General features: G+C 41.0%; 1 protein-coding gene across 1 annotated transcript in view; it reads right to left on the reverse strand.

Annotated features, from left to right (window-relative positions):
* LOC122792715 (abl interactor 2-like) overlaps window positions 1-23,915 on the reverse strand; it is an 852,815-nt gene that overhangs the window by 337,887 nt on the left and 491,013 nt on the right. Inside the window, exon 6 of the mRNA XM_044060299.1 lies at window positions 6,922-7,068. Coding sequence (XP_043916234.1) covers window positions 6,922-7,068 — 147 coding nt within the window. The remainder of the gene's footprint in view (window positions 1-6,921; window positions 7,069-23,915) is intronic.

Below are 23,915 nucleotides of genomic sequence, written 5' to 3' on the forward strand. Positions count from 1 at the left end.
ACACACACACACACACACACACACACACACACACACACACACACACACACACACACACACACACACACACACACACCCCCAGCAAAGTTAACTACTATGAAAAACATCTCCAAAGCTAATTTTGGGATCCTAAAAACAGAGGTGGCAAACCTCACGGCACCCATGCAAAAGGAGAATAGTTGCATGACTGCAGAATCATACACCAATGCACTGTACAAAACACTTTCACAAATGCATGGATCTTGCCATACCCAATGGAACCAGGACACTCAACTCCAAAAAAGGAAGCCAATCTGGTGGTCCACTGACAAACTTTACAATAGGAGGAAACTGATGCACAATTAGGTAAAGTCCCAAGACTGGAAAAACTCCCTTATCTGCCTCAACAAAATTTGAGATCCCTCATCAAATCCTCTAAAGCTAGGTATTAAAACAGAACTGCAGCAAATAGTAAAGACAACCACAAGGCCTTCTATAGTTTTGTAAAGAATCTCCATGGCAATACCCAGATTTGCTCTGAGCTATTGCACAGTGGTACCTCCTATACCGAGCCAAAAGACATTGCCAGTATACTGAAAGACATATTCAGTGCCAACTTTACTCCCCTCCACCCAAAGGACCAATCACAATACCAGTAGATTGCCAGACATTCCGTATTACTGCTGCACAGGTTAAAACAGCACTGTCCAAGGCCAAGAATACAACTTCTATGGGACCTGACAAAATCCCTGGTTGTGTTCTACATGAACTACAGAATGAACTGGCCTGTGTGCTCTGTTTAATCATAGCCTCACCTCAGGCTTTGTCCCTGCCAAATGGCACACTGCTACAGTTATCCCTCTCCACAAAAGAGGAGCGACTACAGACCCTGGGAACTATCGCCCCATTAGACTGACAAGTCTGATATGCAAAGTTATGGAACACATCATAATGGACACATCATAATGGACCCAATAAAAAAGGATATAGGGAATCTCCAAACTCTGGATCCCACACAATTTGGTTTTGTGAAGAGTAGATCATGCCTGCTCAACTTGGTTGACTTCTTTGAGTCAGTCACCAGAGCTGTGGATGAAGGCAAGGTGGTTCATAGGGCCTACTTTGATCTGGCCACGGCTTTTGATACCATTCCACTCAGGAATCATAGAAAAACTCACGAAGCTTGGCATCAACCCCTATATTACTAGGTGGGTTGCAAAGTAGCTCACAGATAGAACCCTCAGTATTAAAGTAGCAACTCCAAGTCAGACTGCCGATTAGTCACGAGTGCAGTCCCACAGGGTTCGGTCCTGGGTCCTCTCCTGTTTGGTATCTACTTCTCTGAAGTCCAAGCTAACACAAAGGGACTCTGGCTAAGTTCGCAGACGATTGCGAGTTGGGAGCTATTAACTCTCCAAGTGATGTTGACATCCTACAGAATGGCCTCAATGTGACCAATCACTGCTGTCAGAACCATGGCCTTAAGCTCAATGCCAAAAAATGTGCAGTCATCCCCTTTGGGAAAAACCTGGTTCTCATTAATTACCACATTGATGGTAGTCCACTGAACACAGAAGACGTTATATGAGATCTGGGAACACAGGTTAACAGCAACCTCTCTTTTGATCATCACATTGCCACTGTGGTCAGAAAGTCCTTCTGTGTGGCACATCTCATTACTAAGGGTTTTGCATCCAGGAAGAAAAAGGTCATAGTCTCCCTCTACTCTTCCCTCATTAGGCCAGTCATTAAGTACAGTGCCCCATTTGGCATGTACCTCACTAGACACCTGCAACAACTGGAGAGGCTGCAAAAGTACCTCACAGAGAGGATCCTAGGCCTTACACTTGTCTTGTATGGACAGACTCAAAAAACTAACTATTCTGTCTCACTTCGCCTATTTAGAGGTGATCTCTGCTTGACTTACCAAGCCATGTCTGACCCAGTTCTGTTACAAAATGCTACATCTAAAGAAATCCCAATCCCTCCGCACCACAATTAACAGAACATGCTTTAGGAACGGATTCATAAACCAAGGACTGCCCATGCTATGGAACAGACTTCCCATACATGTCAAGCAGAGCACCTCGCTTACCCTCTTCAAGAGAAATATTGATAGCCTAGTACACGCCTATAAACCTATAAGATGAATGAATAAATGACATCCAAGAGTAGAAGGCCATTGTTTTGTTAATGCAAAAGTCCGTATCTAATTTGTCATTACGAATGAAAAAGATTTTTTGTGCGAGAATTTCAGTACTTAACATTTGCCAGAAAACAAACTAGTGCTTATCTGCCTTAGTGGAAAGAGCAAGATCCAGCACTAGATGACCTAGGTACTCACCTAGAGCGCACTGGGCTGTGAGTTGGGGGGGGGGTGCTGCCAAAACATTTACAATTTTAATTAAAAATTAAAACTGCTCATCTTCTTTAAGGGCATTCGTTCTTCCTTTAAGAACACTGTCTGAGTTGATGCACACACCCACTGCTGTTTCTTTTTTTTCCACATCCATGAGTGGAATTTAAACACAAGACATTCCTGCTGCCTGGACAAGGAATTTATGCCTGCTTCTTCTGTCCACACACAAAATGACAAGTTTATTCCACTGAAAATCAGTAAAGGATATGTGTGTGTTTACTTCACGAGACTGACAAACCAAAAGACTGAAAATTCAAAATATTCAAGAGCCCCTGTGCCCCTCATGTGGGAGGCTGTGGCCCCCAAACCCCGTGCTAACTATATATACCAACTTCAAGATTGCACAACAGTAAAGGGGCAAATTCCATCATTCAGTATTTTGAATTTTCAGTCTTTTGGTTTTGCAGTCATCTGAAGTAGACCATTTGTGCACATGTGTATAAAATGCCCTAGTTAGGGATGACTGGTTCATTTTCTCAGGCTCAAACCCTGCACACCTTGGCTACAGGAAAAAAGAACCTGAATTGTTCACACCAACTATGAGACTACTCAAAAGTATGAACTGAAGTGCATCTTCAATGAATTGCAAGTTTTAAGGGAAGAGATGTTTATTGCTGATCATGCTAAGTCTGTTTTCAATGTGCGACTATTTCGTTTAGCAAACAGTCATCTTTGTTTGTGCTACAGAGTTTGAAAACAGTGTCAGTAGCACAACAGGTAGCATACTTGCTTTTGATGTAAAAGGCTGTGGGGGTTCTACTCCCACACCATATAGCTGGATTACTGATGCTGTGCTGTAATTTAAAGGGGGGTGGGGGTGCTGCACTCCTGTGTTCTCCTTCAGATGAGATGCCTAGTAACTATGAACCTGTTGGCGGTAGGCCATCCATTCCCTATTGCAATATTACCAGCTTATCATTTTTATTTATTTTTAATGTACCTAGGCAATTTATTCTTCCAGGACAGCAGGCACTGAATTTGAAGATGAAATGCTGAAATAATGAAGTTGTTTGCTACCAGCAACCATTTATTTATTTCAGTTTGATGACTGGGATAGTCCACTAGGCCTTAAAGAGCCCGTTTTCAGTGGAGGTCCAGGGAGAAAAGCTCCACAGGATAGACAATTTTACAATAGTTATACAAAGTAAATACATTAGTAAAACAGTGAAAAATAGAGATAATTTACAATTTGGTAAAAAAAAAAAGACATAACATTTCTAATCCTAGGTAATGATTTACAAAAGTGAGATTCATGTAGTCTGAACATATTAAAAGTACAGGCATTTCAGATGAAAACATGCAAGTAAACATTTATTGAAAGATAAAAAAAACAAGCTTATTTTTTGAAAGTTAGAAATAGGAGGAGAGGACAGCGAGAAGTTGGTGAGGTGGGAGGGGTAAAAGGTGGTATATAATGGGGAAAGGGAGTGGGTTGGGGGAAGTTTAAGAGGTACAGTGTAGGAGAGGAAGTAGAGGCAAAGGGTAAGAGAGCAAAGTGGTAGAAGGTTAAGGTATATAGTGCATGGGAGATGGTGTTAAAGAGTTTATGTGGTAGGGGTACAGGAACATTCTCACTTTGAAAGAAGGTGAAATTGGAGAAGAGTTTTGAAGTTTGAGTGGCTGAGTATTTCAAGGGGTGGTAGGGAGAGAATTCCAGAGTCTAACTAGGGTGCCGGGGGTCGATGAAGCTTATATGGTTTTCTGATCTTTGAGAGCAGTTGAGAATGTAGGGGGTTAAAGAGGTGGACAGAGAAGGACAATTAGAAGGTTTGAATATGAGCTTGTGAGCAATAGTAAGTGTAAGGAGTTTGAGGTAGTTAGGAAGCTCAAGCCATTTCAGGGAGTGGAGAGAGAGAGACAGTGATGCGAGGAGTTTTTGGAGTTGGTGGCAAATTTGGAGAGTTTATTGTAATAGGCTTCCAATTTGCCCTGTAAGCCTAGCTGAAGATTAGTGAATAGGGGGTTGCCGTACATAAGAGAGGGGAAGAAGGTAAGTAGAAGTAAGGGTGTGTCTGGTGGAGGGGGTAAGGGAATGATTGTATCTATACAGGAGACCTAGTTTTTGGTGAGTTTTAACAGTTTGGATATGGATGTCAACTTTTAGATTTTCATCAATTATGACACCAAGCAGTTTGGTATTTGATACCAATTATGTGGGGTTGTTATTCTGAGCAGTCACTGTAAAAGACCTCAGATTTCTTCATTAGTTACAAATGTCTTCAATGTGGAATTAGTCAGCTGGCTTTTATATTTGCAGAGATTATGCACACTGACTGATACAGAGTGACCTTTTATGGTTGAAATGTTCTGAAATGGGAAGTTATGTCATTATTGGTTCATACGTTTTGTTTTATTGCTTACTAGAAAAATGTTCAAAACTATAAATTTAAAACACACTGCACCAAGTGGTGCTGTACTATACACAAAATATAATTCAATACAATCAGGAAGGTGAATCAAAGATCACACATCTGCATGGTTCTACAAATGTAAGCATGAGGCCTATGGTTTAAAAACAGCTCAAAGGTAAACATCCTCTACTTGCCAGACACCTTTTGTTTGAATATGGGTTTCAATGCCATTTCAATGGATGCGAGTTTCAAGGGCAGAGAAGTTTACTGTTAAAGTCTCTTTTCATTGCAAGACATTTAAACAAAACAATAAAGTCTACTGGTGTTTGTACTATAAAAGTATTAAATTAAATTCAAATATCTATAATTATGGGTCTGTATTATTTCTTCGATAGCTTAGGTTGTCCAATGCTCAATGATGAACACCTAAGTGAAGTTTCAAAATCGCTAACAGCCGTATAAGTGAATTTGTTCCTCAGGAAAGAATTTGCTTAGCCGTTATCGGGGATTTGCCCTTTCCCCAATGTAGAGCAATCTCGGAGTTGGTATATTTAGTTAGGGGGTGTGGGGGACACAGCACCCCCATTATATTTAGCTTAAAAAGTTAATTTTATTTCCAGACGGCCTGGCGAATTCTTTCCGGAGGAAAGAATCTGCATATATGGCCGTTTGCGATTTTGAAACTTCGAAGCTTAGGTGTCCATCATTTAGCATTCGACAACCTAAGCTGTCGAAGAAATAATATAGACCCTAATTATTGTATAAGAAGAAAATAGTATGCACACTGCCAATTTTCAGCAGTGTTTTGGTAACTGGGGAAAAATGGCCATGTAATGGGACATTGCAATGGCTAGGGGTTGTTTTGTGTGTGTGTGTGTGTGTGTGTGTCTCAATCTATTACCCTGCCTAGTGCCTCATTTGACCATGATCTGGCTATTAGTGGATATTTATAAAAGGAGTAGTATCCACAAGAGTACTGAAGGAAGAACCTACATCAAAATCCCTACTCTATAATTCAGAAATGAGTGAAGACCAGGGGCCCAAAGTACTACAGCTGATGGCATAGAATAGCACTAATCTGATCATTCAGTAATTAGCTGTTTGCCGCCTGCTCCACAACAGATGAGTAGCAATATCTAAAGAAACCATGATAGGTAACATCCACTGAAGGATAACTCCTTGTTAAGATCTACATTTCCAAACACACAGAGTTTTGTGGTCACAGTTAAAAGTAAAATCGTTGATACCTTATAACAAACAATTATTTGAAGTTAACTTTTTTATAATGATAATTCTAACAGAAGCCATCGAGCTGTGGCCTCATTACAACTGCTCATCAATAAAAAGATCCATCATTTAATACGGGGAACTCAAAAACAATGTCTGTTTGTCTGTTGACCAAAGCATAAACCGTAAGCAGCTAAGAATGACACCAAAGGACTGGGCATTTTTACTGCAGCTATTCACACAGATATAGCACTTGCTCACCTAAAATACTACTGTTACAAAGACTAAAAGATCAAAGAGCAGTCAGTCTTCAGAAATGCTATGCTAATCTTAATACAATATACACTTTGGTATTAATTTTTAGTATAGTGTCTAAAACATTCGTCTGTCAAGAAGCTTAATACACAAACACAAGCTGCTTCAAAATACTTAAGCTTCTGAAAGTTCGGCCACACCTCTTCCCTCCAGATCAAAAAGTCACTCCTATGAAAGTAGATGCCATCTACTTAATTGTCAAGATATGGATGATGCTTACTCAGCATTACAATAAATTATCTTCTGTCCACAGTCTCCTACCCTCCCATCTTCCAAAAAAAATTCTGAATGTGCTTATTTGTTTAGATACAAGACTGGTTACAAAATGGACAAGTACTCAAGATACAGACAAAATTGGTCATCTACACAGAATATGTAGGTGATGTAAATTGGGCTCCCTAGGTAACATGTCATGCAAAGAAAGGCATCATAAGACCCATTTGCATGGAGCTATGCCACACTACAAAGTGAATTTCTCATGTTTTTAACAGGACTGATATTAGAAACCATATATTCAAAGAGAGGTCTGGCAATGCTATAGAGAAAATAAATCTAAAAAATGAGATATGTAACTCTAATTTAAAAGAGGGCTGCTTGGAAATTCACAGTCATTAACAGAACTTAATATACCTGTAGGTGCGGTTCCTCTGGTTCACTGAAGCAGTTCTGACAGGACTCTGTTGTGTAGGAACCATATTACGTGTAGGACTTGGAACATAGTCATTTGGCACCACTGGGGGGCGCACTGGTTCTAAAGTGCGATATGGAGAATGACGCCTGCACAAAAGAAAAGTAACGTTTTATAAACATGTCAAAAAGGCAATAGCCATTCAATGCCCCAGGTACAGTATTTGGAACTTGACAGAATGTAAAGATGAACAAGCAGCCGCCCTTGAAAGCCATATTAAAGAACAACAAATGGATGCTAAAGTGAGAGTGATGCTATAGTAATAAACATGGGGTAAAAGGAACTCAGTGCCCTAGACAACATGAGTAAAATGCCTGCTATGAAACAAATGAAGACTTCTGCCTGAAATAAGCACACAAGACAAAATCATAAATGCTATTGTTATTGATTAGATAGTGATAAAAGCACTACTGTCACAAATGAACCATTTGCATTTCTTGTGCCCTATATATAGGGCAATACTCAACAAAATGCTTCAACAGCAGATTTGCCAAAGATGGCAAAGGCTTTCCTATTTATGTTCATTTTAACTGCAAACACACTAACCTTTTCTTCAATGAGAACCATAAATGAAATAATCTTATCACTACTTGAACATATACACAATCAAAATTAAACTTCATTCTGAGCTTTCTGTAACTGATGGTTATATCTAGATGAACAGAACACTAAAATTAAACTGCTCTCTTTAATAAAAAAAAGAAAAAGAAAAAATACATACCTGAATAAATTAACTACATGCAACAGTAAAAAATAATTATTGAAAAAAAGAAGTTATGTACTCACCATAACGTTCCATCGGAGTAGTTATACTTCATTTTTCTGCATTCGGATTCGTATCGGATCAGAGCCAGCAACTTTTTTTTCTAGCATCTGCTCCGAGCTCCTCCCCCTTACCCATAATGCACTACCATCTCCTACCTTCCCTCAGATTGAGTTTGCTGCAACTAAATACTTAAGCAACTCAGCCCAGTGAACCAAACCTGTACAGACAGGACAAGGTCCGGGGGCCCAAGGGAGGGAAGGTTGCAGAAAAATGAAGTATAACTACTCAGATGGAACGCTATGGTGAGTACATAACTTCTTTATCTGAAGTAGTCAATTCATTTTATCTGCAACCTGTGGGACAGAGTCCCCAGCTACTCCAAATCTGGGAGGTCCCTATGGAAGGATATTCCTGAGCACCGCAGAGCCAAAGGATGCTCTACCCCTAGAAATCAGATCTAATTTGTAATGGGAAATGAAGGTATATGAATTGGCCCAGGTTGCTGCAGCACAAATGTCGTCCAAAGGAACCTTAGACCAAAAAGCATCAGAAGTCACCATGGACCACGTAGAGTGAGCTTTAACAATACCAGGAGGAGATGCACCTTTTGCTTTGTAGACATGCGAAATGAAAAAAAAAGAGTGATCCATCTGGCCAAAGAAACCTTAGAAATAGCCTTCCCCAGAAAGGCTTTGGAAAAGGAACAAACTGGTCAGTCTTGTGGAATGATTTTGTTCTATGAAGATAGAAGCGAAGTTGTCTATGAACATCTAACAAATTAAGTTTGTATTCACCCTTATTTTGGAAGTTAGGAAAGAAAACAGGCAGATTAATGGACTGGTTTATGTTTGCTTCAGATGCCACTTTGGGTAAGAAGGAAGGAAGGATTAGTACGGAAAAAGACCCTATCCTTATGGGAGACCAAATAAGGAGGCACGGCAGACAGAGCTTGAAGCTCAGAAACCCACCTAGCACATGTAATGGCAACTAGGAAAGCTGTCTTCCAGGATAAAAATTTTAAATCCACCGAAGCTGCAGGTTCGAATAGAGGAGCCACCAATGCCTGTAGAACAAAGGTAAGGTCCCCAAGGGGCACTGAATCCTTGACAGGAGGACGCAACAGTAAAGTGCCTTTAAGAAAGGCCTTACACACCCTAGAAGAGGCTAAGGCAATGTTGTCTTCACCAACAAGAAAATGAGAAATGGCTGCCAAGTGTACTTTCACTGTGAAGGAGCTAGCTCCTTGCTGAAAAATGCCAGACAAGAAATCCAACAACGCTGGAACAGGGGCTGTAAAGGGATCTAGGTTTCTCTGTGAGGCGCAAATGGAAAAATGCTTCCATTTACTGCGAAAAAGTTTCCTAGTGGAATCTTTAAGAGAAGCCACCAGAATGGATTTTACAGGGGATGAAAGACTGGGAGTCCTGACAATCAACGGAACTGGAGCAACCTAGCTGTTAGCTTGAGGCAACCCAGGTTGGGCGGACGGACATCTGAAGGATGGGAGATTAGATCTGGGCAGGGATCCAGAACCCACGGAGGAGCTAAGAGATGAGACACCAAAGGAATGGGAACCAAACCTGACAAAGCCAGAATGGGACAATGAGGATAACTTTGCACTGCAGTCGTCAAGCTTTCTGAAGAAACTTCGGAATGAGTGGCAATGGTGGGTAAGCATACAGAAGCCCAGGGGGCCAAGCATGGACTGGAGCATCTCTGGGGGCTACCCCTGGTGAGGGAATCAGAGCGAAGAACTCACTGCACTTCGCGTTGGAAGGAATTGCGAAGAGATCGCAGCAAGGCTGACCCCATGCAAGGAATATCTCCTCTGCTACTGACTGTTTCAGAGACCACTCGTACGGCATCAGAATAGCCTGACTCAATCTGTCTGCTAAAATGTTGGAGCACCCCAGGATGTGTGTTGCTATCAGAAACCAACTGGTGGAGATTGCCTATTCCCACACTCTCATGACCTTGCGACATAGGGGATAGGATCTGGCTCCCCCCTGCTTGTTGATATACCAGACAACCGACATGTTGTCTGACTGGATTGCAATCAATCTGAGAGGAAGGACAATGTGAAAGGCTTCCAACGCTAAAAGCACTGCCCTCATCTCTAGAACATTTATGTGCAACTTGGTCTCTGACTGGGACCATGTACCTTGGACTGTCCTTCCCGAACAGTGTCCCCCCCACCCGAGTTGGGAGGCGTCCATGGTCACTGTGGCTTGGACTAGAGATGACGTGAAGGGGCGTCCTAATATCTCCGGTGAATTTAACCACCAAAGAAGGGACGCCCTGCATACGGGACTGATCCTGATTGAAATTCCGTGGGCAGGTCTAGCCAAGACCACCGAACAGCCAGAGTCCATTGAAGAACCTGCATATGAAGACATGCCCAAGGGAGAAATGAAATGGAGGCAGCCATGGAGCCCAGTGCCCGGAAAACCTTGCTCGCCTTTGGAGACTTGAAGTTCACTATCTGAGCTATATGGCACCTGAGGCGTAAAATCCTGTCTGGAATTAAGAATACTTTCATCTGCAAGGTGTCTAGCCGTGCCCCACTGAAGTCTAAAACTTGTACTGGTTGCAATTGGGATTTCTGAACATTTGACTGTAATCCCCAATAGATCTGCCAACCGAATGATGTAGTCTCGGGCCAGACAAAGCAAACGCTTGTTGAGCGCAGCGAAGAGCCAGTCGTCCAGGTAAGGAAATGCCTGAATACCCTGAAGCCTCAGGTAAGCCGCTACAACTGTCATTACCTTGGTGAACACCCTGGGGGCTGTGGTGAGACCAAAGGGTAGGTCTCTGAACTGAAAATGACCATCTCCCAGCTGGAAGCGCATGAACCTCCTGGAGCTTCTGTGGATATTGATGTGGTAAGTAAGCATCCTAGAGGTTTAACGAGCACTCTCGGAGATCAGGTAGAATGGACTGTAGGGTGACCGTCTGGAATTTTTGTTTGGCTACAGACAGGTTCAAAGTTGACAGGTCTAGAATGGGCCATAGGTCCCCCTTCTTCTTTGGCACTAAAAAGAACCTTGAGTAGAAGCCTGATCCAGACTGGACAGGGGGGACCTGTTCCATGGCTCATTTGAGAAGCAGCTTTGAAACCTCTAAAGCTGCGGCCTCCCTGTGAGCGGGGTGGAACATCCAGGAGGTATTTTGGAATATTTAGAGGGGCAACAAATGGGATAGTGTAACCTCTGGATATAATCTGTACCACCCAGCGATCTGCCGTAATGGACTCCCATGCCACTGGCTGTAAGAACGATCTTCCCCCGACTGCCTCCAGAGTAGGACAGCCGGGCAACCCCTCAGGGCTGCTGACCAGGTCTATAAGAAAAAGGTTCCCTAGACCCAAAATTCCTGCGACCCTCCCTCTACCTCTGGGTCGGGGTCGATCCTGTCCCCCTCTGCCTGTGGGGGAATAGTTGTCCTGAAAATCCCGGGAAAAGTGAGATTTTCGGAACCCCATCTTTTTCTGCCCTCTTTGATTCCAAGAGAAGGACTGCTGAGGATTAGAGAAGCAGATCCTGATGGCAGACAAGGTCTTCCTGTCCTTTTCGCTCTGGACAAGTGTCACGTACGGTCTTCCTGAAAAGGGAAGAACCGTCGTAGGGAGCGTTAATAAACGACGCCTTGAAAGCCTCCGCAAACTGACACAACCTGAGCCAGGCATGACACTGCATGGCTATGCCTGTCCCAGCCGCCCTAGCTGCTCCTTCTGTGGCATGGGAAAGGAGCCGCATAGACATGTTTCAGACTGACTTCAGAGTAGACATTTTCACAGAGAACTGTTTGTCCTGCAGCGATAAAGACTCTGGGGGGTGACTCAGCGAATTCCGAAGCAAGGTCTCGCTGAAGCCGGATCACGTGCCAAATAGTTCAGCGCACGGATTGAAAAAGTCACTGAGGAATAAACTAGCTTCCCAAACCTATCCACCGACCTAGACTCCTTGTCTGGAGGGTGGACTGAGGAACTCTCCTGTGCTAGTTCCTTCTTGGTGGCTGCTGCGACCAACATAAACTGGGGCTCCTTTTGACCAAGGGTGTTTGTCAGAAGGGGGAGATAAGATTTTGTCGGGGCATTTGGGGATGGGATCTACGGTGTCAGGCTCCTTCCATGCCCACGTGGTGATAAGGTCCACCAAGGGGTCCACTGACAGGGACACCCAGGAAGTAGATGGGCCTGTGCCAAAGGCCTCCAGGAACATTGACTCATCCCCAAAAGATTTTGGGGCTGACCAACCTCCCCTCTGGCGGAGGATCTCCATGATTTCTCCGAAGGAGACGTCTTCGGGAGGTGACCTGGGGGAACCTTCTCCATCTAAGTCAGTGTCCGCAGTGAGGGACTCTGGGGAGAGTCCAAGTACCTCCTTTTGCACTTGCGCTTACAGTGACCCTCTTCAGTGAGACTCTGACTCGTGAGCCGCAGAGGGTTCCTTAGGGGAAAACCTGGGGATCCTCTGGCATGGGCTGTCCTAAAACAAGACTAAGGGAGTCGTTGCCAAATCCAGGGGTGTCTGGGTGAAATCCGAGGGGATGGGCTGGGGTCTCAATCCCTGAGAGAGAACCCTCTCCACCACTTCAAAGGCCAAAGGAGAGTCCACCTCCTTGGCACCCAGCAAGGAAGATGCCCTCCCCGGATCCGAAGCAGGGACCGGAGCTGAAGCAATTGTAGCCTGAGGTCCAAGGAAACTGGTCGGATCCGAAAAGGGCAGAGCCGAAGAATCCATTCCCTCGGGTCCGACTCCCTGTCCGGGACTCGGAGAGTCACTGTGATCCAAGCTACTCGGATCCGAGGAACTCAAGATAACAGCCGGAGTCTAGGTTGGGGGAACCGTCGGCGCCGAGCTACCAGCTCCAAAAATCCACGGATCCAAGAGCCCCAAAGCATGGATTGGGAAAGGAGAGATGGGGTGGAAAAAAAGCATGGAGGTCCCCCTCCAGAGGGAGAGGGGCTTGGCAAGACTCCCATCTGTATTTGGGTCTGAATGAATCTCCACATCATCCTGTCCATGTCTAAGTCTAATAAGCTCAGAGTCAATCACGAAGAAGCCACCGACTCGGATCTGGCTGGTCTGCGCAATGAGGGGGAGGAAAGCCTCAGATCCAAAGGTTCCAGCGGTTCCAGTGAAAAACGAGGAGACAAGAGCCGTGGAGAAACTGGCCTCATGGACTTAGAAGGGGGACTAAGGAAAGTTCCCTGTCCGGGAAGCTCTTGCGAGGCCTGTCCCTTTTCTTGTCCCCATCCTCCTTCCACCTTTCTCTGTCCTTGTCAGTAGCTTTGTCCTTGCTTGACCAGGCACAAGAAGAGGAGGGAGTTTGAGTCCCTGTCTGGGTGAGAGGTCGAGTAGTAGGTACCGAGGCCGTGGCGGATTCCAGCATAGATGCGGGGAGAAGGCCTTTAGCTACTAATTTGGCCTTCCGATCCCTGAGATCTCTAGGATTGAAACCAGTGCAGTTAGCACATTGTGTTGACAAATGTGATACTTCTAAACAAGTAGCATACAGAGTGTGACCATCAGCCAGGGAGAGCTTATGGCCACATACTGTGCATTTCTTAAACAGATTTTGGCTTATCAGCCATGGTCCTGCACCAAAAACCACTGCCTACTAAATCGCCACACAAACACACATAGGGGAAGGGCAGGCCTAACAACTACTCTACCGAGTTTTACAACAAAAAACTTTTTTTTTGACTAACTGACGAACAAGTGCTATACTAGTGGAGGAGGAAGGGAAACTATCAACTCAGACACACGAAGAGACTAAGTATTAATAAAACTTACTATCCCTGAGCTCAGAGAGAAGGAGACCATGATGCACACTACTGGCGCCGCAAACGAGATCTGAGGGAAGGTAGGAGATGGTAGTGCATTATGGGTAAGGGGGAGGAGCTCGGAGTTTGGAGCAGATGCTAGAAAAAAAGTTGCCAGCTCAGATCCGATACGGATCTGAATACCCACAGGTTGCAGATAAAATGAAGTTAACTACTTCAGATAACTGGATAAATGAACCATTTCTCATGAACGCTGCATAGTGAGGCAATCACAGAAAATGAAAGATTATGTTCTTACTATATCAATTGCTCTATGAGGACCCTTTTTGATAGGTCCTTGATTAGGTTTACTCCTTCTACCAATCAGGATTCAGCAAACTTCTGGAAGATCCAGAACTTAGGAACATACATATGATCTCTCTCCACTTCATGTGACGTTACATGAAAGAAACACTGCTACATACCCAGTCTGCCCATTCATTCCCTAACCAATAGTAAAGCACCTTCCGTTAAACATACAAAGTTCCAGCATCTACACTGCTAAAAACTAACACAAGTTATGCTTTCCTGACATGTGGGCAAGTCCAACATCAAAAATGGATGGAAGAGAACTCGTGGAAGATGGTGTACATTCATGACCCATCAAGGGGGTCCTAGATGTCAGATGTAATAGGTGCTTTCTTACCATTTTAGTTAACCTATGGCAGGACTCTCTCTGATGGGTCCTTGAATGGGTTGAAATGCAAGCAGTACCCAGCATGTGATGTCAAGATTTGTCAGAACAGGTGTCAAGTTTCTCACCTCAGCATCACAGAGATTTTGTGTTTTTGACTTGAGCCAAATTCTGACTTCTGGAAGGTATGATCCCAAATGAAATCCCATAAAGGAAGATTTACAATGCAAGATCAGTATATCTAAAAAACGGCTCATACAGCAGAGCACACAAAACTAAAAAATCTTCCTGCTACTGGATCTTGCAGAAAAAAATTCACAGACAGTAATAACAGTATAAAAAGGTGACCCCTATTTAGTGCCCTTCAGTCACTATCTGAATAAGGATATTTTTAGATATGTATATCTATATATCTATATATCTATATATCTATATATATATATATCTATATATATATATATATATATATATATATATATATATATATATATATATATATATATATATACATACATCTATAGCTCTCTCTCTCTCTCTATATATATATATATATATATATATATATATATATATATATATATATATATATATATCTATAGCTATATATATATATATATATATATATATATATATAAATATATATATATATATATATATATATATATATATATATACACACACACACACACACATTTAACACACAATGTACATTATATATTCTTATGGTTTACTATCAATGTGAAAATCACTTTGTCCATTTAAGCTTACATTGAATTTATGATTGCAAACTGTATTAAAAGCAAAGTAAACTTAACGAATCTGGAATCCTGATATTCAAATGGCAAATGCAGTTCAACAGTCACATATTTAAAACAGCGAATATCGAACTTTCGGTAGTAACTTCAGGAGTAAAATAGTTTTGAAATTCAACATTGTATTTCGACAATAAGCTTAAACGGACAGTGATTTCTACATTCTGAGAGTAAACCTAAATATATTATAACAACAATGATGCTAACTGAATACAAAACAACGCAACATTATTCCCTTCAGCACAATGTCCCTTCACACTACCAAATCAACAATACCTTAAGTACCCATGAACTGGTAAGGGACCTGGGATCACAAGTTGACTGCGATCTCAACTTCGACCACCACGTGTCTACCACAATAAAGGAAGCTTTCCAAGTGGCATACTTGATTAGTAAAGGCTTCACCTCGACAGCAAAAGAAGCTACAACTCTCCTATACTCTGCACTTATCAAGCCCATAATTGAGTATAACACCCCATTCAGCATGTACCATCCTAAGCATCTACAGAAATTAGAGAGACCTCAAAGGTTTCTAACAAATAAGATAAAGGGGCTCCAGCATGTGCCTTACTCAGACTGACTAAAGTACCTGTCACTATACTCCTTATCAGACCGACTTCTTAGAGGAGACTTATGGCTGGCCTACAGAGCAATCCAAATCTAATGAACTTGCTACATATCCGTAAATAAAATGGGACTAGGGATACCCATTCCAAGGACTTAAATATGGCCTGTGACAAACAGAATATGCTGGAGGGATAGAATTGTCTCCCAACGACTGCCATGTCTTTAGAACAGGCTACCAAATCCATGTGAAGCAGAACACCTCTATGGCATTGTTCAAGAGGAACCTGGACGAGTGGATGGGGCTGCATAAATTTTTACCAGGGATAGTGCAGACAACTCTCCTGGACATGGGCAGTCATCACTAAATGCAATTTTGAGTACTGATTAGCACTTCTATAGTATTACATTGGGTTGAAACGGCTAGCTTACAATGACCTCTGGGTCAATAGCCTAGTAATCTCCTATGATCTACTAACCTTACAAATCAAAATAACTTCAATCAGATAGACGAGCAACAGTTCTAGACCACTGTCTCCAGACCTTCATTAAGAGAAGATACAATCAAGAAACGTTACAAATGGAGGGGAGCCAGGACCTTTAAGTACACCGTCAAGATCTATTATTACATGGAGTGCATAGATTGAGTGGACTTTACACCAGGTTATGAAGATTGTAATATAGTCAGGTAAATCCCTTCATGGTGGACAAACTGTCTTGTCGAGACACATGAGCTGAAATTACAGACAGCTGAAAATAAGATAGCTGTTAAATATATTTATAATTTTTTTTTTTTAATGAATTTCCATTTTAGTCTGTCTGTACTGCTAGAGAGATGGAATTAGACATTTTTGAAAATGTTTTCGTATAGGGAGTTCCCTGCAGAACTGTAATATTTCTTTATTTATATTTGTCTTTTGGTCATTTTTGTCTTTCAGGGGAATAAAGTTTTGTGACTGGACAGTTGCCTGGCTTATGCAAGATTCTGTGTATAGTAGCAAGTTGCAATAAAGATACGTGGTTGCAGCCAATTAAGTTCCCTGAGTGCTAAACAGGTGGAGTGACCGATAGTGATGGTTTGCAGCAAATCTTAAGAGTTTTGTTACAACACTGTTGTACAGCTTTGTCAGCAATGTGGCTTCCAGGTTAGTGAAAACTGGGGAAGCATACAGCAGAGAAGGCAGTAAGTAAGCAGAGCTCTGGTTTGGACTGGTCATTTGATGATTATACTGATTTGACTATTTCACTGAAATGGGTAGTAAAGTGGTTGGCTAAGCACCTTTGTGTCTATAATTTTGGGGTTGGCTTGCCTTTGTTGTAAAAAGTTAATGGAGTTTCAGAATGTTTTTAGATAATCAAAAGTTTGGGTTTTTCGGTGTGTGGTCTTTTTTACTTAGGTGCTCAGCTTGACTTAACTAAGTTTTGGAAGGTGGCAGTCTTGTTTTCGTTTTCATCCAGGCCTTCCAAGCTTTGCTTCTAAGTTTATGCAGACTTTCTACTATCAGCCATGGAGCTGGGTTGGATATAAATCTCCTAGTTCTGGTTGCAGTTAGTAATTCATGTATATTTCTGAAAGTATTGTTAAATAATGCTACTGCACTGTCTAGTGAAAGAGCCCCAAGAGATGTTCGGTTTTATGCTTTGAGACTATTAAAGGTTCGTTTGATGAAAAAAGTTAGCTTTACCTGGCTAAAGATTGTTTTAGAGCTAGTCTGTTTTATTTAAATTGGTCTTATTTTTTGTAAAAGTACAGTTGTGTACACTTACCATAAATGTAGATGTTCGAGTGTATTCACTGTTGCAGTCATTACATTTGGGTTATCTGCTTGCACTAGCCTTCAGTTGGCCGGAAACAAAGTTTTGGGTCCTGCGTCAGATGCTGTCCCTTCTTCCATGACATCAGGTTGTCAGGGGTATAAAACATGCAGCCGTCACCATTACATCAGTTTTTCTTGCCCCAGATGTAAGGTGCCCCCTAATGGGAAGCAATTTAATCTATAATTACAAGGATATACCTCCAACAAAAAAGCAAATACACCAAAAAGCTTTTTGAGCATAGTAAGAGAGAGTAGAGGTATAGCCAAAAGAAGAAAGGGGGCTGGAGGGAGGGTAACCAGGACTGCAACAGTGAATACACTCTAACATCTACATTTATGTTAAGTGTACACAACTGTACTATGTTCTTAGTGTTTCACTGTTGCAGTCATTACATTTGGGTAGATTCCCAAAGTTAAGGTTGGGAGGAGGAATTTAAGTAGAATTAGGACCAGCTATAAGGCCCTGCAAGACTGCAGTGGCAAAGCCAGCTCTGGATTTAGAAAAAATGGGCAAATGATAATGCTTGGTGAAAGTATGTACAGAAATCCAGGTAGCAGCTTCTAGGATGTTCCTAGTAGGGATGCCACTGAGAAAGGCTGTGGAGGTAGATGCAGCCCTGGTTGAATGGGGTCTGATGCCCTGTGGGATAGGTTTTCCATGGTGCTTATAGCAGAAATGAATGCAGTGTCCTATCCATTTTGAAATTGTTTGCTTTGAAATAGCTTTACCCTGTGTCCCTGAAACTAATGCCACCAACAGTTGCTCAGATTTCCTTTGAGGTTTAGTCCTGTCCAAATAAAATCTAAGTTGCCTGTGCACATCTAAGGAGTGCAGTATCCGTTCCCCTTTGTTCTGTGGGTTAGGAAAGAAAGTAGGCAAACAAATGGACTGATTAAAAGCCACACTGGATACCACCTTGAGCATGAAGGAGGGATCGGTTCTGAGGGACACCCTGTCCGCATGAAAGTTGATGAAAGGCTCCACTGCCACAGGGGCCTGTAATTCAGATACCCTTCCTGCAGAAGTGATTGCTAAAAGGAATGCTGTTTTCCAGGAAAGGAATTTTAAATGTGCAGTAACAGCTGGCTTGAAAGGAGGAAGAGTGGGTTTCTCCAAGACAAAGTTAAGGTCCCAGGCTGGAGTTGGAGCTCTCCAGGGTGGCCTTAAATCTTTGGCCCCTCTGAGGAACTGCTTGAGCAATGGATGACAGAAGAGGGGAGGGCTCTGTGCTGGAATGAGCTGAAATGGCGGAGGCATGAATTTTGATGGGGAAAGGACAAGCCCTTATGAAGCATCTCAGTCAAGTTTTGTAGAATCTGAGGTAAACTGGGCACTGCTGCGCTCATCCCTTCAGACAGATTCCAGGCACAAAATATTTTCCATTTTGCAGCATAAGATTTTCTAGTACTAGGCCTCCTTACCCCTAAAATGATATCCATCACTGATTTACTGAGGGGTGGTAAAGGAGAGATTAGGTAATTAGCCAGGCTGCTAGGTTCAGGGTTTGCAGCTGAGGGTGCAGAATCTGGTTCTCCTGCTGAGACATCAGGGAAGGAGTCTGAGGCAGGTGCCATGGGGCCAAGCGTGACACACTGCGCAAGAGGGGGTGTACCAGTGTTGATGTGGCCAGTCTGGTGCAATTAAAATCGCCCTTGGCTTGTCCTGTTTGATCTTTAGTAATACCTTGGAGAGCAGAGGCAGAGGAGGAAAGGCATAAACCGATAGGTTTTCCAACTGAAGGATAGAGCATCCACTTTCCAAGCTAGCTTGTGGGGAATCCTTGTCCAACTGATGGTTCTGGGGGGAGGCAAACAGGTCTATACCTGGGCTCCCCCACTTGCTTGTCAACACGTTGAAAATCCTTGGTTCCAGTTTCCACTCGTGTGGGTCTATGAGATTTCTGCTTAGTCTGCCAGTGTATTTAGTTTTCCCTGGCAGGAATTGAGCTTGCAGATTAACTTGGTAGCTCATGGCTGTGCTCCACAATGCCATGGCTAGTCTGCAGAGGGGGTAAGAATGTGTACCCCCCTGCTTGTTTATGTACCACATGACAGTGGTGTTGATCTTTACCATTAGTTGACCTGGAAGCATATGGTCCTTGAAGGCTGTCAGAGCATTCTGTACAGCTAACATTTCCTTTTGATTTATGTGCAGGTGCATTTGACTTTGGTTTCATTTGCCCTGAATGCACTTCCCTGCCAGGTGAGCCCCCCCATGCATAGTCTGGTGCATCTGTTAAGGTTTGGACAGCAGGGGGTAGTGTGAATGGTAGTCCCCTGTTTTGGTGGCAGGCCTCTGCCCACCAAAGGAACTCAAGGTATAGGCAAGGAAGGATAGGAATCATTTCTTCTAGATCCTGTGAATGTTGACACCACAGGCTTTTGAGATACCATTGTAGTTTCAAAAAGGCAGAAGAATGTTCCGTTTAAGCTTGCTCAGCAAAATCACAACAATAACTAAGATGAGTGATGCACCACACCATAAAACGTATCTCAACCATTTATTCAGAGCTGTATCTCAACAAAACAAAAAACAACAAACAACGGATTAGCGCTTTCAAAGCCTTCTTCAGATCCACATTCAGAAGCCACATCTCAATCTAATATAAAGCATATAACAGCCAATGACAAAAAACATGTAAACAAGCTGCTTTGCTCTAACCAATACAAGTGCTTCATCATCCAATGTGTTTCGTTATTCTAATTAGCTTTGACTAGCAAGTTAACATGAAAAATGTAAATTAAACTTTGCTTTCTCAAACATCATTGGTCTGGGCTAGCAAATGAAAGCAGAAATGTAAATCAGACTTTACTTGCTTAGAAATCATTGGTTTGCATTAGACATTAGACAGAACATAGGGAAACATATCAAAAAAGTATTCCCTATCGCTTTCATAAAAATAAAAGCCAAGTTATTCCAAGTTCACTCATCAAAAAGCGCGATTCTATAAAGACATTTAACAAAACATATCTTACTAAAATATAAATAATTAAAACATTTTAGCATTTAAAAATGTATGCAAAGTCCTCAAAAGATATAAAATATAATATATCTGTAAATTATGTAATATATACTACCTACAAAAAAATTATTTAAAAGAAGCAGAAAAAATACATTAATAATATAAGCAAACACTATAGTTGAAGATACATGCACCTATTGTTGAACAACTCCCTTTTTTAATTATGAGCATGACTCCTCGAACGGGAAGGTCATTGAGCAGGGAAAGGAAGAAAAGGAAGATTGTGCAGCCAAATCCCTAGTTGTGAACTTGTCTACTGTTCAACTCTCAGAATCCCAAATGAATTTACTTGAAAAAGGTCTAAGCTTTATACCAGCTACTCTAACTTCGTTCGATGAGTTTCTCTTAGATCACAAATTATTTGGTAGAAACCTGACTTTGAAGTATATTTTTGGGAATGATAATAAAGTTAAACAGGGTGATAAAGAAATTATGCTAGAGAAACCTAGTACATTTGTCCCCATTAATTTACCAGCTGTTGAATCTTTTATACATGCTGTTGAAGTGGCTGCATTGAAGCAGATGAACAAGCAATTCTACAATTTAACCAAGGATGAAAATCAAGCATTAAAAGAATTTAAGATAAGAAATGATGTAGTTATTAAACCAGCAGATAAAGGTGGAGCAGTGGTAATAATGGATGCTGAAACCTATTTTTTTTCAATGAGAAAGATGTTGAACGATAAGACATATCATGAGATTAGTAAGAGTGAACTGAACTCGAAGCAAAGAGTGAAAAATGATTTATATGACCTTTTGATGAGTAGAATCATTGACAAAGAACAATATGAGCTTTTTGAAGTCAAGCATCCTACTCTACCCTCTATTAATGGTCTACCAAAGATACACAAGACCTTAATATCACCTCCCTTACGTCCCACTGTAGCAGGAAGAGGATGGCTGACTGAGCCTATTTTGGTATTTGTGGAGAAAGAGCTCAAGAAATTGATTCCTAAAGCTAATACAGTTATTAAAGAGACAGATTTTTTACAGCGATTATATGAAGCTACATACAATGTAAATGATTTTGAGTGTCTATTATTGGTGACTTTAGATGTTAATAGCCTTTTTATGTCTATACCCAATGATTATGGGGTTGAAGCCATCAGAGGATTTCTTATGGAAGAAAAAACTAATCTCAGGCTAATTTGTATACTTCTTGACTTAATTCTCAGCAATAACATCTTTATGTATGAAGGCAAATACTATTGGCAAAGTTGGGAGGTAGCCATGGGCACCCCCTGTGCCAATAGTTATGCGAATTTGGTCCTAGCACAATGGGAGACAGAATGGATGAGAGTCTCAATGAATCAATGGAGCAAATGTATTACTTTATACAATCGTTTTGTTGACGATATTTTTATCGTTTGGAGAGGTGATGGAGAGCAGTTAAATAGTTTTGTTTACTATCTGATAAAGACTACTGATTTTTTTAATGTTTGAATACAAAAGCTCCAGGTTTGAAATGGACTTTTTGGATGTTAGTATACACTTAGACCTGAAGGAAGGTATTTCTACCAGCCTCTTTCGTAAACAAATGTAGCGGAATCATATGTTGCATTATACTAGTATGCATCCTCGACATTTTCAATAATATCGTGGAAAATCAGACAGGATTTCTATACTCTGTACTGATGAAAAAGAGTTTATTGAGGAAAGGAATATTTTACTGAAGAGTTTTGAACAGAGAGGCGATCCGACTAGGAGAGTGAACTCAAATGTTATAGAAGCCACTGAATTGAGAAAAAACAAGGGGAGACTTTTATATTCAACTAGAAACATAGGGAATGAGAGTCATCATACCAATACTAAGAATATGAATTCTTTGAGAGTTGGCTTAACTTTTGGATCTGACCATAATACTATCTCTGCCAAGTGATTAAGAAATACTGGCCGGTTTTGACTGCTGATACTAAGATAAAAGGCATAGTAGAGTTCAACTCCAACTTTTCAGTTTAAAAATAAGAAAAATCTAAAAAGACTATTATGCTAAAGGGAAGGAACAGGCTCTTCTGGCAGAATGATGAAAAAAGAAAGCTCTATAGGAACTAAAAAATGTAGGTTTTGTAAGACCTGCTATGTAATGAAATGCACCAAGTCATTTACACATCCGGACACAGGAAAAATATTTTATTTTTCTGGGACTGCTAATTGTGATAGTAGAAATGTGATTTACATCGCTACCTGCACAGTTTGTACAGCTTTTTATGTAGGGAAAACCAACATGAAAATAAAAGAAAGGATTTCCACACATTTATCAGACATAAGGACCAGAAAATAAACTAATGCTTTATTTACACATATAAAAAGCAATGAAGGGCATAATTTTCATTTCATGATATCTCAGTTAAAACAAAATGAAAGAGAAGGTGATTTGTTGAATTTGACTGAACATGAGGAATCCAAATGGATTAAGAGACTGCGGGCTGATCATCCACCTGGATTAAATGACACTGTGGGCTGATCATCCACCTGGATTAAATGGAAGTGTACCAATCAAGCCATTTTTGAAGAATAGAAAAATGATTCAATATACAGCCTAGCTTATTAAATATAATTTTCATATAGCTAACTTAACTATCATATGATTTTTATATATTGTGTACTTTCGTCTGTTTGAAGGTTCTGATTATGACCCATATTGCCTTATTAATTGTCCTAGTGACTTGTATTATATTTGTATATATTTATAATTTTTATTTTTAATTCTAGTCACTGTTGTTTATAATAGAAATTCAAGATGGTCATCATATCTTTTTATGGTGCTGTTCAGATTTTTTATAGCTCCTAGGGTTCATTGTTTATGACATCTTCAACGATAGTGTTTGCTTATACTATTAATGTATTTTTTCTGCTTCTGCTAAATAACTTTTTTGTAGGTAGTATATATTACATAATTTACAGATATATTATATTTTAAAAATTTTATTAGCACTCTGTTATTAAGGACTTTGCATACGTATTTTTAAATGCTAAAATGTTTTAATTATTTATATTTTATTTTAGTAAGATATGTTTTGTTAAATGTCTTTATAGAATCATGCATTTTGACGCGTGAACTTGGAATAACTTGGCTTTTATGTTTATAAAAGCGATAGGGAATACTTTTTTGATATAAGTTTCCCTATGTTCTGTCTAATGTCTAACGCAAACCAATGATTTCTAAGTAAAGTCTGATTTACATTTCTTTCATTTGCTAGCCCAGACCAAGATGTTTGAGAAAGCGGTCTAATTTACATTTTTCATCTTAACTTGCTAGTCAAAGCTAATTAGAATAACGAAACACAATGGATGATGAAGCGCTTGTATAAGCACTTGTATTGGTTAGAGCAAAGCAGCTTGTTTACATGTTTTTTGTCATTGGCTGTTATATGCTTTATATTAGATTGAGATGTGGCTTCTGAATGTGTATCTGAAGAAGGCTTTGATAGCTGAAAGTGCTAATCCGTTGTTTGTTGTTTTTTGTTTTGTTGAGATGCAGCTCTGAATAAAT

The sequence above is a fragment of the Protopterus annectens genome, chromosome 2.part0 (genome assembly GCF_019279795.1).
Source record: "Protopterus annectens isolate FY-2018-M chromosome 2.part0, PAN1.0, whole genome shotgun sequence".
NCBI lineage: Eukaryota > Metazoa > Chordata > Ceratodontiformes > Protopteridae > Protopterus > Protopterus annectens.